We start from the raw sequence: 17,233 nt of genomic DNA, 5'->3' as shown, positions 1-17,233 counted from the left end.
AGAGCTACGAGGATGTCTTCTCAAGCCACGACAATGACTATGGCTACACTACTACAGTGACACATAACATATAAACTGGTGACACCCACAAACAAAGACACCGGAGAGTTCCACCTCAAGTATACCAAAAGTTCTAGTGACATGTACAGGACCTCGTGGGGCAAGGCATCTTCAAAGAGAATAAATAGCAGCCCATGGGCATCGCCAGCGGTCATTGTGCGAAAAAAAAGACGGGAGTGTGCGCTTTTGCTGTGACTACAGAAAGCTGAACATGGTCATGTGCAAAGATGCATACCCACTTCCACGGATAGAGGAGTCGCTTCATGCACTGGGCAAGGCACATGCTGTTCCCCACTTTGGACCTGACATGGGTTACTTTCAAGTGTCTATGAGTGACATCCAAAAAGTGCATGTTTTTGTATTTATTGGTAGACATTTCACAGGTGCGATTTGGGTTATTATAACATTACGTAACGTTAACGCTATTTGTTACAATGCAGCAAGCAGGAAGTCCAACATTGAAATCCATATTTCTTCCATCTCAAGGCAAACTGAGGGAATTATGCACGACCATTCAAAAACATGACTGTTTTTCTAAAGATTTAAAGCTTAATGCTAATCAGTGAAGTGTCCCTTTAATCCACTGTAACTCACTCTGCGTAACAGTGTCAGATAAATTATGATTATTAAAATGATTCTGTACTTTGCCATTGATCAAAATAGCCGTTTTAAAAAGTATGTTGTGATTTCAATGAGATGACTGACGGATATATGTATCTCTAACACAGACAGTAGATAGGTGTTCACTTTTAGTCGTTTGATTAGTTTACTGTTCTCCAACGCATCAAAAAAAAAGACTGATTGAAATCAACGGCAGGAAATGCAATCTAAAATATAACAAACACAGGAGAGTAAGACGTCAACCCTTACCAACGTGTTGCTGGGCCAAGAGGTGGCTTCTCTCTCGTCTGGCCACTCAAACTTCAAAACACAGATCAGGACAAAATGATCACGGTTTCCCGTTTAGGAAAATGTACACGTCCAAGACACCAGGCAGATTAATGATTTTATAGACACAACTTCCTTCTACATCCTCATGTACGTGGGTGTGCCATCTGCCTCCACTGTGTGATTGAGCACTTATTGCTGTGATGGTATGTAGTTGCCCTTAATGGTATTTGGCTATCTGCTCAAATGGACTTACACATTGGTTAAAAATAAGAGTTTCAGAAAAAGTTAAAAAGCCAACCCTAAGCAAAATAAAATCTATCTATTAATGACAGGAACTGTCTGTCTGTGTGATTGTGTGTGTCTGTCTGTTATTCACTTGTCTCTCAAACTTGGCAGGTGAGCCAATGAGTGAGTTCCGTGCCATGTTTGACGTTGTTTGGATATTTGTTCAGTCTCTACCGCTTGGCGTCTTCTGTAATCTGTGCACCAGTTGTTGTAGAAGTTTTGTTGTCATGTTCATGTGCCTTTTCAATGTCAGTATTTCTTTGGCTCTTCATGTCAGGTTTTGTTGCTACAAGTTTTTTGGTAACGCTTTAGAATAACATGTGCTTATTAGCTATTAACAGTGCATAACAAGCAGTTAACAATTAGTTACTAACAGTTAGTTAACTGTTGTTATTCTTTAATAACATTAACTAACTGTTAACTTACAGCTTGTAAGTGTTAATAGGCAGCATTTAAAGTTACTTACAAGCATATTTGTTAACAGTTAACGAATAATTATTGTTACACACAAAGGCTGCTTTGTTGGTGTGTTTTGTTTTATTTTGTTTTGTGGTTACTGCTTTCTTTTGTTGTTGTAGCACTATCCCACCTCAAGTGGTGATGAGGCTGCTGTAGCCAGTCTGAGCCCACATCAATGGGGCATACTGTCAGCACTGGCTAGTTTGGAGATACTAGAGGTTTGCTCCTGCCTTGTGTTGTTAGAGCCCACATCAATGGGGCATACTGTCAGCACTGGCTAGTTTGGAGATGCTTAAGGTTTGCTCCTGCCTTGTGTTGTTAGAGCCCACATCAATGGGGCATACTGTAAGCACTGGCTAGTTTGGAGATGCTAAAGGTTTGCTCCTGCTTTGTGTTGTTCTCTGGGTAAATGGGCCATTAGCGTTGCTTTGAGCTGCATCAGCGTTGCATGAGCACTTGTTAGTGAAGCTTCTTGTTGCACATGGAGGCTGCTTTATTGATGGTTTCGTGTTTGCTGCTTTGGTTCATTGTTGTCAATATATTATATTGGTATTCCATGCCATGTGTAACGTTAAGGCTCAGCCGTTGATTGTCCACTGTGGAAATCCCCTGCCTTTATCTCAAGGAACTTAATACACTGCATATCTGCATATTTCAAGTTGCAGTGTCAATTACCTTCCTGTTACTTCATAGTTACTGTCTCTGTTTTGGTGTGGAAGGGGAGGAGCTTGAGGGTATAAAAGGAAATATATTGTTCAGTGGGAAACGTCTGTGAGGTAAAGGGATATTCCACCATTTTTGGAATTAAGCTCATTTTTCATTTCCCCTCGAGCAAAACAATTGATATTTACCTTTTTCCTGTTCATCCAGCCGTTCTGTGAGTCTTGCGTTGCGATAGGCCTACAACTTTTAGCTTCAGCCTAGCATACATCTTTGAATTGGTTTAGACCATTAGCATCTCGCCTTCTAGCCTCACTTTTAAAAGTGACAAAGATTTCCAGTAAATTTCCCACGTAAAACTTGTCTCTTCTGAAGTTAGAAACTGCAATAAGACAACCTGAAAATGAAACATGAAACTACACTCTCATCTGGCGTAATAATCAAGGAAAGTTGCAAACATACTATGGGCACAGTATAATATCACGCAGCACCTTAAAATAGTCCCCATAGGCAACAAGCAAAAGTAGCTAGTGCGCGATATCACTGCGCCCATAGTACGTTTGCAACGTTCCTTGATTATTAGTAGTCTAGTCGTAAGAGTCGTACTTCCTGTTTGTGGAATTTGGCAGCTTTAGAATGAGCTCCATATGGCTTTAACACGGCTCGTTTTGTGCATGCTCTATTCTGTCCTTAAAACACCCCTAAACGTTTGTTTTTACTGGTTACTGGTCTGCAACGATCATCTATAGTACGTTTAGCAGCGAAATACAGCTTCTGTCATCTTTTATCATTATTTTCGACATCCCGGAAGTACTTTTTCAGATACCCCACAACCGTGTGTGTCTTAAGCATTCATGCTCAACGTGTGGCAATTTACGTCCGTATTTTGTACGCACGTTCTATCCGGTGGTGTCTTCATACCTCCGTCCGTATTTTACGTGTGAATGCATAGCGCCCCCATTTTTCCCTGTGGTATTCCTGTGGTATTGCTCGGTATTGCAACGTTTCATCCGTTTCATCCGTAATCATAAGCTCCTCAATTTTGTGTCAAAGAACAGACGAAATCAACGGAAGGAACGTTTGAAACACTCCAGATTTGGAAAAGATTGTTGAAAGACTGAAGTTTCAGACCTTCTCACATCTAAAGACAATTCATTGAGTTCATTAGGATTTTGCAAAGACTGTGGGTCACTATTTACAAGACTGCTACTAGATTCCTTCAAATTATTTCCATCGTGCACTACACGTCATCATCAACAGGAACTCATATGCCTGCTCATCAAAGTCATTTTTTCTCATTTCTGCAGCATTGTTTCATGTGTGACATCCCTAACAGATATAAGCTGTTCCGTCACGTAGAATAATTAGATTAATAATTTATAATAAATGAAATAACAAATAATCATATAGGCTACAGCTGTCGCCTATTTTGGCCCTTCCTGTTTGGTGTTCGAGCGAGGTCACTATTGGTTTTTAATGTGCACGTAACTATTTGCATGAGCCACGACTGAAAAGACTTCCGATAATATCAAACATGTTTGATATTGTCGTAACGGCAAAACTAGAAAAAGACTGACTCCGACGGACTTAAAACTGCTAAGATTGGCACCTTACAATTTACGATTAAAAAACTATGAACAATTTACGAAAATAAAACGTGGTGCCTTTTCTAAGCAGGTAACAGGGATAACTATATTGTGTGGCGCAGTAATATCCTCACTCTTGCACTTTCAGTTTTACTTTGGAGTGAGGATATTACTGCGCCAAGTCTAGGTGCTCCCAATTGTTATTCCGCCGTAGCCTGATAAACCAGCCTAAATGGATTGGATGTCTAATTTAGTCTGGCCTCGATGAATGGATACAACGGAGCATTGTTGATGAGCACAACCCGTTGTCTTTCAAACCGTGTCTGTGCCTATAGGCCAACGCTCCCTCAAAACCCCGCCCCAGAGCCCTCTGCCTCGCCCGCGTTGATTCAAAACACATCTCTGCGTTGTGATTGGTTTAGTTGCCATCTGCCAGATTCAGGGCAGTGTTTTCAAAATGTACAGTGGTCCGAGGCCAGACCCAAATGCAGGCAAAACATTTTGCCGTCCAGCAGTTGGCGCTGGTTTTCCAGGCTAATTCCGCCGCACAATATAGTTATCCCTGTTACCTGCTTAGAAATGCACCACATTGTATTTTGTCTCACCATACTTGGTCGTGTGACTACTCGTGTAACTGTATTTTGATAGGGAAAACATGGAGGTGTTTGGTCGCTTCTAACTTCATCTCTGTTTGGATCCTAATGAATGAACTGGGCTAGCTAAGTGCTATCAAAGTTGCGCCGTGCACCAGAGCCAGTGAGTGCACGCATTGAAACGTGAGAGGTATGTATCAACTCGTCTAAGTTAAGGGAATAACAAAGTTTAATGTAAAAAAAACGGTGAAGTGTTCCTTTAAGGACAGAATAGAGCATGGACAAAGCGAGCCATGTTAAAGCCATAGGCAATACAGAAAACGTGCTTAAAGTGTAAAATACCGAAATATTCCTTTAAGATGAGAAAAAATGTATTGCATGTTTTTTATATTTTAATGTTTACACATGCAAATGAGGCGATCTCTCATTAAATATATGCTCATTTGCATACTGAGAAAATCAGATTGGTGATGCCATTAATCATACTGCATGATTGTCTCAATGTTCATGCCACTCATACCGTGATGCGGTGTCCTGGATCACCCTGTAGCCAAAGCCCTCTGCTGGTTGGTGGATGTGTCTCCAGGAAGTAGTCTCGATGTTGAAACATGCCACTATCGGCACTGAGGAGAAACAGTTTTGAATTTAAAACACATTAAGCGTTGAAAACGATGAGTCATAGACAAAGGGTGTCTAACCAAACTAAATAATCATAATAATAATAATAATAATAATAATAATAATCTAGCATTGTGGCAGCATATACTGAAGAATGTCACTTTACTTGACGGGTTCATTCATAACACATTCACAACAGCTGTCATGAACTGCACATGAAGCATTCATGACTGTTTCATGAAACATGACTCAACATTCATACCAACCCTTTCATGAATGTGGAAGATAAAACGTCAAAAACTTGTCAAAATAAAAGTCCAAAAACTCTTTACGTTAAACTCTACTCTTAACCAACTGTGAAGCTACTTTCTCTGCAGGATTCTCCAGTATCCTACTGTAAGTGTCCTGTGCTTTCTCTGCAGGATTCCTAAGTGTCCTGTGCTTTGTCTGCAGTCTCCCTCCATTTACAGCCCTTTTGGCCTCACTTGAGCCATTGTGATGTTGATTGGAAACAGTGAACTATTGGCGAACAGACTATTAGCCATCACACATAATGATAATACTGTCTCAGGAAAACTGTTTTATTTTGCCATCACAAGTAGACTACAGTCATAATGCTGTCTCACGTTGAGGAAAATAGATTTTCTTCCATCACACACAATCATAATGCTGCGCCATCACAAATAATGCAGACTTATGTTTAGGACATAACATAAACATATTTTGTTTAGATATTACACATAATGCTGTCTGATGTTAAGGGAGACAGATTTCTAGCCATCACATATACAGTCATAATGTTGTCTAGAAAAAAAGATTTCAAAGACTTTTAGCCATCACTCACATAATGCGGTTTCATGTTTAGGAAAACAGATTAGCCATCACACACAGAATAATAATGTAATCTCATGTTTAGGTAAACAGATTAGCCATCACACACAGAATAATAATGTAATCTCATGTTTAGGAACACAGATTAGCCATCACACACAGAATAATAATGTAATCTCATGTTTAGGTAAACAGATTAGCCATCACACACAGAATAATCTCCTTTTTACGTCTCCATATCTTCACTGCAGTGGGTGAGTGTCCAGCATCGTGCTTCACGCTCCTCCTCTGTTCCCCTAAGGTCCAACCTGACGAACTGCTCTCAACCGGATCCCAGTAACATTTACTCCTTGTGCTCTCAGGGCTTCTCCAAACTGAGAATGAACAACACACCAATGTGGGAAGAGATCAACGTTTTTTCAATAAGTTATTTCATTTCACATCTCTTTGGGTATCTCAAAAGAAACCGTTTTTAAAATGTTTGGCCCTTTTTGACCTATTCAGAGGACAGTGAAGAGACTGACAGAAGTGAGTGGGGGAGAGAGATGGGGTGGAGGAACGACCCGAATTGGACTCAAATCTCGAGGCTGGAGGCTACAAACTGAAAATGAAACCGGACAATTTTGTAGGCTGATTTGACATGGAACTACACTCTCATTCTGGCGTAATAATTAAGGAATGTTGCAAAAGTACTATGGGCGCAGTGATACGCACGCACTACTACTGCTTGTTGCCTATGGGGACTACTTTCAGGTGCTGCATGATATCACTGCGCCCATGGTACATTTGCAACTTTCTTTGATTATTACACCAGATGAGAGTGTAGTTCCATGTAAAATTAGCCAAGGTTTCATTTTCAGTTTGTCTTATTGCACTTTCTAACTTCAGAAAAGACCCGATTTAAATGGGAAAATTACGTAAATCTTTTAAACACTTTTAAATGTGAGGCTAGCAGGCAAGATACTAATGGTCTAAACCGATTCAATGATTTATCTTTTAGTTAGATTTGTGCAGAGTCCTCCTGGTGGTAAGATCAAATGCTTTGTGAATACGGGCTCATTAGTGATATCACCTGGGTTAAGTGCACAGGTAGGAAGGATATATGGCAGGACTATTACTTTCTGGAGCTGGGACATCAACCTCTGCTAAGGGGCACAGCGGTGGTGGTTCCTGGGCTCAGACTGCCAACCCTGTGATGTCTAGAGGAGCAGATCACCACCACCAGACCACCTCCACCCTTTACAGTACAATGGTACTGCACATTTACAGCTTACTACTGACCACCAGAGCAACTCCACCCTTTACAGTACAATGCTACTGCACTTTTACAGCTTACTATGACCACCTCCACCCTTCACAATGCTACTGCTCATTTACAGCTTACTATTGACCACCAGAGCACCTCCACCCTTCACAATGCTACTGCTCATTTACAGCTTACTATTGACCACCAGAGCACCTCCACCCTTTACAATGGTACTGCACATTTACAGCTTACTGACCTACAGAGCACCTCCACCCTTCACAATGGTACTGCACATTTACAGCTTACTGACCACCAGAGCACCTCCACCCTTTACAGTACAATGCTACTGCACATTTACAGCTTACTACTGACCACCAGATCACCTCCACCCTTCACAATGCTACTGCACATTTACAGCTTACTACTGACCACCAGATCACCTCCACCCTTCACAATGCTACTGCACATTTACAGCTTACTGACCACCTCCACCCTTCACAATGGCACTGCTCATTTACAGCTTACCACTGAGAAAAGGCCACTCACAAACGACCTACACATAGGCGATGGCAGTGGCAGTGTAGGGATTAAGGAGCTGAGCTTACATGCAGTAGCCTGAATATTGAATATCTATCTATCTATATATTGTCGCTTCAATTCCCGGCTTCCACCGTTGTGCCCTTAACCCCAAGTTGCTTGGGGGACAATGTAATGACAATGTAATCCCTTATATTATAGTTGACACATGTAAATCACTGTGGATTAAAAGGGTGTAATGTCATGTAATGTAACATAGCATAGGTTAGATTGAACTGCTGTATAATCAGGTGCAGTGTCCAGCATGGCCTCTAGAGGGCAGGACTGTGCTGCTGTACTCACTGGCTTCAGTATCTGCTCCTCAATCTCAGTTTCATTCAAAGTCTCAACAGCAGAGACCTTCATCAGCAGACCAACAACATGACCTGGGAAGATGGAGGAAGTAGAGGTGGCTGTGATTTTGAGATTAAAATCACAGATCACACAAACAAAAATACAAACACAAGCGCGCGCACACACACACACACACACACACACACACACACACACACACACACACACACACACACACACACATGCACACACACACACACATGCACACACACACCTACTTGGATCAGGACTTCTAGTTGGAAGGGCTCCTGTATCACTCAAATCTATGGAGAAGTTTGTAGGTGCAAAATTATGAATCTGAACTCAAAGCACAATGAATTACATTAGACTTGAGGAAAATGCCCAGTATTGAGTACCTGTAAAATGAAACCTTTGTTTACCTGTACAGTACGCCGAATGACAGAGGAAAGGATCCACTAGTTTGTAAACAGTGTAGTTTCCAGGACACGCTTTAACCTGGATGGATGGTGGTTTGAAATGGCAGCAGCCACTACTCCAGTGCCCACACACCTGCCTGGTGACGATGCCATCCTCTGGGCGCGGGTGAGTGCCGTTCAGCCAGAGGGCTACAATGGTGCCACATCGAGACCAAGGCACACATGTGTTGGGAATCCGAACGCTCACTTCCTGGTGGACAAACAGGTACCAGCCCTGCCACTCTCTGCCTCCATAACTGACATTATACTTTACATCAAAACTGGCACTGTCGCATATTTGTGATGATCGGTCCAGGTTGGTGGTGGCCCTCCAGGTGTCGTTCAGCACAGTGTAGTTGTAACACGGGTCACTCTCTTGGGCTGCCGTGGCTTGGGGGGCGTGTAGAACTAATACAGGATTCAGATAATCACACACACACACAGCACATATACAGTACAATCAAACAACCATACAGACACACACACACACACACACACACACACACACACACACACACACACACACACACACACACACACACACACACACACAGCACATATACAATCAAACAAACATATAGACACACACAGCACACACACAATCAAACAAATACACCCACAGCACACACACAATCACACGCAATCACACAAACCATGTAATTATAAACAGACCTCAGCACATTAACAAGGCCAGATACATCACCATGAAATGTATGACCAAATGTTTTGATAAGAGGTCCTGAGAGGAAGTCTTACTCATAGCCAGCAGGGGGAGATATAACGACAGTGGAATCATCATCATGCTCTTCTTCATCATCTCATCGCCTGCTGCACCTGTAAAAGATTCTGTTGAGACAAAACAAATATAGAGCTACACTCTAAGATCTTTGGTTGAGACTTTAATGTCAAAGATCTTAGAAAAAGTTGTTCTGTCTCAGGTCTCTTCCTATTTAAACACTTCTAATATCCTTGACAAGTTTCAATCTGGTTTTAGACCACTTCATAGTACAGAGTCTGCATTACTTAAGGTCCATAATGATTTAATGCTCTCTGTTGACTCTGGTTCCTGTGCCCTTCTGGTCTTATTAGATCTTAGTGCTGCTTTTGACACTATTGACCACAATATCCTTTTAAAACGCCTGGATGTTGAAGTCGGTCTGCAAGGCACTGTATTAACTTGGTTCAGATCCTATCTAACTGATAGATCTTTTTCAGTGCATTTAGGTAATGCTTTGTCATCATCTGCTCCCATTAAGTGTGGCGTCCCCCAGGGTTCTATTTTAGGGCCTCTGTTATTTTCTTTATATATGCTTCCCCTGGGGTCCATTTTTAACCGTCACAATATTCGTTACCACTGCTATGCGGATGATACCCAATTTTATATACCAGTGGCACCTGAAAATTCCTGTTCATTGAGCAACCTTTTTCTTTGTCTCAGTGACATTAAGAATTGGATGGCTAACAATTTTTTACAGCTTAATGAAAATAAAACAGAAGTGATCATTTTCGGACCATCAAACTCTGTCAACACTCTTAGCAAGGCTCTTGGCCCTCTGTCTGTTAACCACCACAGTGTTGTTAAAAACCTAGGTGTTTTCCTAGACTCTGCTTTGACTTTTAACAAGCAAGTCAACAGCGTGGTCAAAGGGAGTTTTTTCCAGCTTCGATTAATAGCCAAACTTAAGTCCTGTCTTTCCTACAGTGATTTAGAAGTCCTTATACATGCCTTCATATCATCTAGACTTGATTACTGCAACTCATTGTATGTAGGTTTAACTAAGTCAACACTGCACAGACTCCAGATTGTCCAAAATGCTGCAGCAAGATTGCTAACTGGATCTAAGAAACATGACCACATTACACCTGTGTTGGCTAAACTTCACTGGCTCCCTGTTGAACAAAGAATTAATTTTAAAATTCTGCTTTTTGTTTATAAAGCCTTACATGACTTAGCACCTCAATACATCTGTGATCTCTTAATTCCTTACTGTCCTCCTAGACCTCTTCGTTCTTCCTCACAATGTCTTCTTTCTATTCCCTCTGCTTCACTTAAATCCAAAGGTGACAGAGCTTTTTCTGTCTATGCCCCCCAACTCTGGAATAGCCTTCCCGATACTATCAAATCTTGCCCCACTATTACTAGCTTTTAGGGGTGTAAAAAATAACCGATACGTATCGGTAATCATTCGGAACGTTAACAACGCGAGTGCATCGGTAGGCAAACCCCTGGATCGGTTTAAATGTACTATGAATCGATAGATAAATCGATTTTAAAATGACGAATCGGAAAACTAACGTTACAAGTTATGATAGGCTACTTTCAAAATCGTAAGACCATCCGTGAGTGATTTGCTACTAACACACCAGAGCGCCTAGCCTTCTCCAACGAGGGTAGGCTAAGTAGCGTCATTGCTAGACAGTGGCAGCAACAAACTAGTTGTCAAGTTTAGTGAAACGCAGATAACACTGACGTGAATGTGTGTTGCAGTATCCTGAACGAAGACATTCAGTCGTAAGTACAAGCTTCAAAACTAGCTTCATAGGCAACAACAAACACCCCTTGTCATCCTCCTGCATTCCACTTTCCCCGTGTCTCCCCAAATGCTTCGGTGCCTTTACTGTCTCGCTGATCTCGTTGCTAAACTGAAATCTGTGGGAAAGCCCGAATACGGGGAAAGTTAAAATCGAATATCGAGCGAATATCAAACGTCCTGCTAACTTCACCGCGCTTGTTCGGTGCAGGTCTGAAAGTTGACTGAGGAGGGAGGGTAGTACTAGTGCCTACCTGTCATGTGTTGAACGCGGTTCTCACAACGTGCGTTAGTAGACTCCTTATTTATGAAAGGTAATCCAGACAGACACTCTTTCCCAAGAGCTACAGCTACATCACATATTTCTAAACTATTGTGATTGGTTCAGCAGCTAAGTGTGATATGAATGTATCTCTATTAATTGGCCGAGTGATTTCGTTTAGAGGCATTTGGCCACGTTCTTATTATCAAAATGTTTGTTCAGTCTTTCAATCCAGTCAATCAAGTCTGTTGGAAAAAATGTAATAAATGACATGCAATTGTAGCCTAACTTTTCTCATGCCATTTAAAGTAGCAAAAAAAAATAAAAAATCTGCAGTATGGAAAATAAAATGAGACTATTGCATTTTGGGGCCTATTACTGCATCGTATTGAATCGTATCGCATCGTATCGAATCGCACTGAATCGTTCTGTATTAAACCGCATCGTCTGTGAATCGTATCGTAGCTTTATGAATCGATACGAATCGAATCGTCTTAAAAGGGAGAGATTCACACCCCTACTAGCTTTAAATCCAACTTAAAGACTTACCTCTTCTCCCTAGCTTTTAACACTCCCTGACCTCTCCACCTCTCCCTCAAATGTTTCCTTTTTGTTTATCTCCACTGTTGTGTTAACTTCTTAACTTTTCTTTAATTTCTTATTTGTTTTTATTTTTAGTTTCAATGTTTCATTAATATTATCACAATGCCCATCCTTTTGCCTACTAATATTGTATTATTATTATTATTGTTGTTATTATTGATGATGATGATTATTATTATTTATTTGTTCTATGTAAAGCACTTTGGTGCAATGCTGTTGCTTTTAAATGTGCTATATAAATAAAATTTGACTTGACTTGACTTGACTAATGTTCAATTGGTGCAACAGACATTATTGTATATGTTTGTGCGTTGCTTCATGGATAAAATGACTGAATACAAATCCAAAGGATATTTATCCTGAAGACTAGTTATTTGGGACTCCTTGCTAAGAGCTGCTTAGGCTACATCTCATGACAGTTCATCCGTGCTTTATATGTGCCTTTCGCTTTAGACCAGGTTTCTCTTGGTCAGTGTGGCGTAATGATTTTAAGTGGGTGTAAGATTTTTGGATCATGTGCTGGACCATATGTATTTTTTAATGACCACACTCTTTCTGTTTTTTTTTTTATTTCTACTTTATTTTAGCTATTATTTTAACTATTTTATGTGTTTATGTTTTTATCTTTTAACTATTTTATACCTGGATTTATCGTCAATTTTAATGACCATTATGTACTGACAGAGTGACTACATATTTGTGTACAGCGCCCTCCACAATTATTGGCACCCCTGGTTAAGATGTGTTCTTTAGCTTCTAATAAAATCATTTTTTTTCCAAATAATATAGGACCACAATGAAAAAAAGCGTAAAATCCAACCTTTAATACAAGTGAATTTATTTAGAAGGAAAAAAATCCCACATTAAGAAATAATTATTCTTCATAAAATCACCTGTTCCACAATTATTGGCACCCCTAACAATTCCTAGGAAATGTAATTAAAGTATTTCTGTCATTTCTGTCATTTCTACAGTAGTTTACAAAGTCAATCAGAGTATGTAGGAACATTTAATTAGTAATTCTTAACATCCTGTTTCCCTGGGCTATCATTATGACGTGACACAGAGGCCATTTCTCTTCAACATGGGAAAGACAAAGGAACACACTGTTCAAGTAAGGCAGATGTGTGTCGACCTTCACAAGTAAGGCAATGGCTATAAGAAAATAGCCACTCGCACACCTGCCCATATCTATGGTCAGAGGAATCGTTAAGAAGTTTAAAACAACTGGAACAGTGGTAAACAAGCCTGGAAGAGGACACAAGTTTATTTTGCCACCACGCACAGTGAGGAGGATGCTAAGGGAAATAAAAAAATCTCCAAAACTCACTGTTACAGAATTGCATCAAATGGTTGCATCTTGGGGTCACAAAGTCTCCAAAACAACCATCAGGCGCTATCTACATGCCAACAAGTTGTTTGGGAGGCAAGTAGGGAAAAAAACCTTTCTCACTCAAAATCATAAGCACAAACGCCTGGAGCGGTACTGGGCCTTCAACTGGGACCGTGTGCTTTGGTCAGATGAGACAAAGTTAGAGCTTTTTGGCAACAAACACTCTAAGTGGGTCTGGCGTAACAAAAAGATGAGTATGCAGAACAGCACCTCATGCCCACTGTGAAGTATGGGGGAGGATCGGTGATGCTGTGGGCCTGTTTCTCTTCCAAAGGGCCTGGGAACCTTGTTAGGGTGCATCACATCATGAATGCTTTGAAATACCAGGACATTTTAAATCAAAATCTGGTGGCCTCTGCCCGAAAGCTGAAGATGGATCGTCACTGGGTCTTTCAGATAATGACCCTAAACATATGGCCAAGTCTACACAGAAATGGTTCACCAGACACCGTATCAAGCTCCTACCATGGTCATCTCAGTTCCCAGACCTCAATCCCATTGAAAACCTGTGGGGTGAGTTGAAGAGGAGAGTGCAGAGGAGATAACCCAGGTTGTTGGCTGATTTGGAGATTTTGTGCAAAGAGGAATGGTCGAAGATCCCTCTTTCTGTGTTCTCTAATCTTGTGAAACATTATAAGACAAGATTAGGTGCTGTTTTATTAGCAAAAGGGGGTTGTACAAAGCATTAACATCAGGGGTGCCAATAATTGTGGCACGCATGATTTGATGTAAAATAATTATTTCTTAATGTGGGATTTTTTTCCTTCTAAATAAATACACTTGTATTAAAGGTTGGATTTTACGCTTTTTTTCATTGTGGTCCTATATTATTTGGAAAAAAAAATAATTTATTAGAAGCTAAAGAACACATCTTAACCAGGGGTGCCAATAATTGTGGAGGGCGCTGTATATCTGTGTGAAGCACTTTGAATTGCACCATGTAAGTGCTATAAAAAATAAACTGCCTTGCCTTGCCAGGCCTTGCACAATGTTCAATTGACCTAGAGCGCATGGCGGAAATTTTTTCAGTGAATTGAGTGTAAGATAACAACAAGCCTTCCGTCACACTTAGTGCCAGACGAACAAAAGGAACCAATGTCATTTTGAAAGGCTGTTTATTTTGTTAATTGTGTTTATTTTGCTGAAAGCTTTAACCCTTAGATGCATACGTGGGGTCAAAAATGACCCCAGAGGTTGTTTTCTTGCTTCATTTTACATTTTTTTCATTTAACCTTCCATGTATTCCTCAAATAGGTTGTCTTTGACATGAGGCCATTTGGATTTGTGTCTAATTGTTATATTTTTAAAGTAATTTCATGTTTTGTATCAGTACCACCGATCCGCATAGGTGGGGTCAAAAATGACCCCAAGCATTTTCTTTGGAATTTCAAAAGTTAACCCTAGGATCTTTTGATTTTTATCAACTGTGGCAGTCAGGTATACATTTACTGTTGATTATCACATCTCATGTCAGCAGTCTCACCATCCTGAAGGCTATTTTTACACAGCAACATAAATCTAAGTATCATCATATAATGTGGCGGCCAAGCGTTCATAGCAACGTCGCTTTTTGATCCTTCGATGTCCGCTCTTCCTATCATTGTGAAGCAGAATTCACCAAGCGATATTTACAGAGGGATTTGTTGATATAGCGTTCTTGGCCTGAGTTGTATGACTTTTATGCCTAAAAATAGGGCGAAAAGCCAATTGGCAGTATTTTCTGATTTACTGGATAACAAAAGAAGATATTCATAATCACCTCAGTAAATGTGTTTTTATTTGATATTTTAACACTACAAAAAAATCATTTTCAACCTGGCTTTTTCCAATGGTCAGATTCTTCGCATCAAAACATATGCAAATTAGCGCATATTTAATTAGACATGACCTAATTAGCATATTTAAACATAAATACAGAAAACTTGCAATACGTTTTTTTCTCCTATTTATGTGAGTATTCAACTGGTAAAGTTTCATGAAGATATCTCTAAGTTAAAAATGTTACCCTATTCACCTATGTTGAGATAATTTTAGGATGTTTACCTTTTTTGCCTTTCTAAAAGCTGTTTTGTAATAAAATGTTAATAAACAGTGATACATCAATATGTCCAACATGAAATAATTATTTTTTTGACATTTTTGATAATAAAAATCATCATCTTTAACCAAAATGAAAGACATTATTTGAGTTTACAGCAAAAAACGCGTGCATTCTAATTGGGGTCATTTTTGACCCCACTCATGGAAGAGTGTAGGTATTGGTAGCCTATGCATCTAAGGGTTAAGGAGAAGTCATCTGAAGCCAGAGACAGGATTGGTCAAGACATCTTGTCTGTCTTCTTTCGCAAAAAATCTAAAAAAAAAAACCCATCTGCACAAAAAGAAGGCTATTCCATGTCTCTCTCCGGGGAATCGGCAGTGGAGTTTTGAAGCATTTTATGTATTGATAAACAGATGTTTATTCCATTCAACTCACAGTAGTCTGTGCAACCACTGATGGTGGTCATAGTGGCTATAGGGGTTGTGATCAACCGCTGTTTATTCAAGGAAATATACTGAGCATTAAGCTCTTTTAATCAAATAACAAACAAGAACAATAAAACATGAAAAGAAAAGGGGAATATAATGTAGTATAGCACCCAGATCTCTGATCTAAATCTCTCTCTAGAGAATCGGTAGTTTGTCTCGACACATTTTGAGGTGTTTAGTTCACTTAACTCAATTCGCTCCAGGGAGTTTGTCCCTGCACTTAATGCACTGTACGTCACTCTGCATAATAGTGTCAAATTAATTATGATTAAAATGATTCTTTCTTTCATCAATCAAAACAGCTGTTTTAAAACAGATGAAACTGGTGGATATGTATCTCTAACACATACAATATAGCCTAGTAGATGGTATCTACTTCGCTTTGGATAGTTTCATAAGTTTGCTGATCTCCAAGTCATCAATAGAAGACTGATTGAAATGTATCCAAAATACATGTCAATCAAATACATACAAACACAGGAAAGTAGGATGTCAACCCTTACCGACGTGGTAGGTGGCCTCTCTCTCATCTGTCCACACAAACTCCAAAACACAGAGAAGAGCAAGACTTAAATATCACGGTTTTCCGTTTAGGAAAATGTACACGTCCAGGACACCTGGCAGATGAATGATTTTATGCACAACTTCCTTCTACAGCAGATCCTCATGTACGTGGGTGTGCCGCCTGCATCCACTGTGTGATTTAAGTGCTGTGATGGCATGCAGTCGCTCTTAATGGTATTTGGCTATCTGCCCAAATGGACTCATTTGTTAAAAATAAGAATTTCAAACAAAGTCAAAAAGCCAACCCTAAGCAAAATAAAACTTTATCTATTAATGACAGGAACTGTCTGTCTGTGTGATTGTGAGTGTGTGTCTGTCTGTTATCCACTTGTCTCTCAAACTGTCGTCTGAAGATTTCCAACTTGGCAGGTGTCCTGCTGAAAGGCATGAGCGAGTTCTGTGCCATGTTTGACGTTGTTTGGATATTTGTTCAGTCTCTACCGCTTGGCTTCTTCCCCTTCTGTAATCTGTGCACCATCATCTTACTCTCGCTTCACTAGAATGAGATAAGAAACTTGGCGGAATTGATGAAGAGACTAGTAGTTTAATCCAGTTGGACCCGAAAGACAACTCTTGACATACTGTACAGTGTACTATACACTGTATAGTGAGCTAAAGGAGTCTTTGATATTGACATGGAAAAAACAACACATTGCATAACAGACTGACATTGATTTAAAATAAATGAATGAATAAATAAATAAAACATTTAAAAAGAGAACTTTATGGCACTGGAATCATGGACACTAAGAAGATGTTGTAGAAGTTTTGTGGTC

The 17,233-nt window shown here is 40.0% G+C and overlaps 1 protein-coding gene across 3 annotated transcripts; it reads right to left on the bottom strand.

The window, feature by feature from the left end:
• Positions 1-5,719: 5,719 nt before the first annotated feature.
• Positions 5,720-16,506, bottom strand: LOC134076024 (pancreatic secretory granule membrane major glycoprotein GP2-like). 3 transcript variants are annotated; one of them, XM_062531033.1, is made up of 6 exons: positions 16,397-16,506; positions 9,332-9,421; positions 8,540-8,983; positions 8,378-8,422; positions 8,109-8,191; positions 5,720-6,357 (listed from the first exon to the last, which is right to left on the bottom strand). In XM_062531033.1, exons 2-6 carry the CDS (start codon positions 9,390-9,392, stop codon positions 6,280-6,282), a joined length of 711 nt encoding a protein of 236 aa, XP_062387017.1. In that variant the 5' UTR covers positions 9,393-9,421; positions 16,397-16,506; the 3' UTR covers positions 5,720-6,279. The 3 variants fall into 3 exon arrangements, with proteins under 3 accessions (XP_062387017.1, XP_062387018.1, XP_062387020.1); XM_062531034.1 differs by having other exon boundaries at positions 9,332-9,409; positions 16,397-16,500; XM_062531036.1 differs by having other exon boundaries at positions 6,330-6,357; positions 8,374-8,422.
• Positions 16,507-17,233: the final 727 nt, after the last annotated feature.

The sequence above is a fragment of the Sardina pilchardus genome, chromosome 3 (assembly GCF_963854185.1).
Source record: "Sardina pilchardus chromosome 3, fSarPil1.1, whole genome shotgun sequence".
Taxonomy (NCBI): Eukaryota; Metazoa; Chordata; class Actinopteri; order Clupeiformes; family Clupeidae; genus Sardina; species Sardina pilchardus.
This window is presented reverse-complemented; position numbering and strand designations above follow the sequence as displayed.

What these genes read in the sequence shown, in the direction of transcription:
- LOC134076024 (XM_062531033.1), bottom strand. Translation starts at nt 9,392, where the DNA reads ATGATGAAGAAGAGCATGATGATGATTCCACTGTCGTTATATCTCCCC. An exon ending in TCTCCCCCTGCTGGCTATGA is followed by an intron (nt 8,984 to 9,331) that starts GTAAGACTTCCT and finishes ATCCTGTATTAG; the next exon opens with TTCTACACGCCCCCCAAGCC. An exon ending in AACTAGAAGTCCTGATCCAA is followed by an intron (nt 8,192 to 8,377) that starts GTAGGTGTGTGT and finishes CCATCTTCCCAG; the next exon opens with GTCATGTTGTTGGTCTGCTG.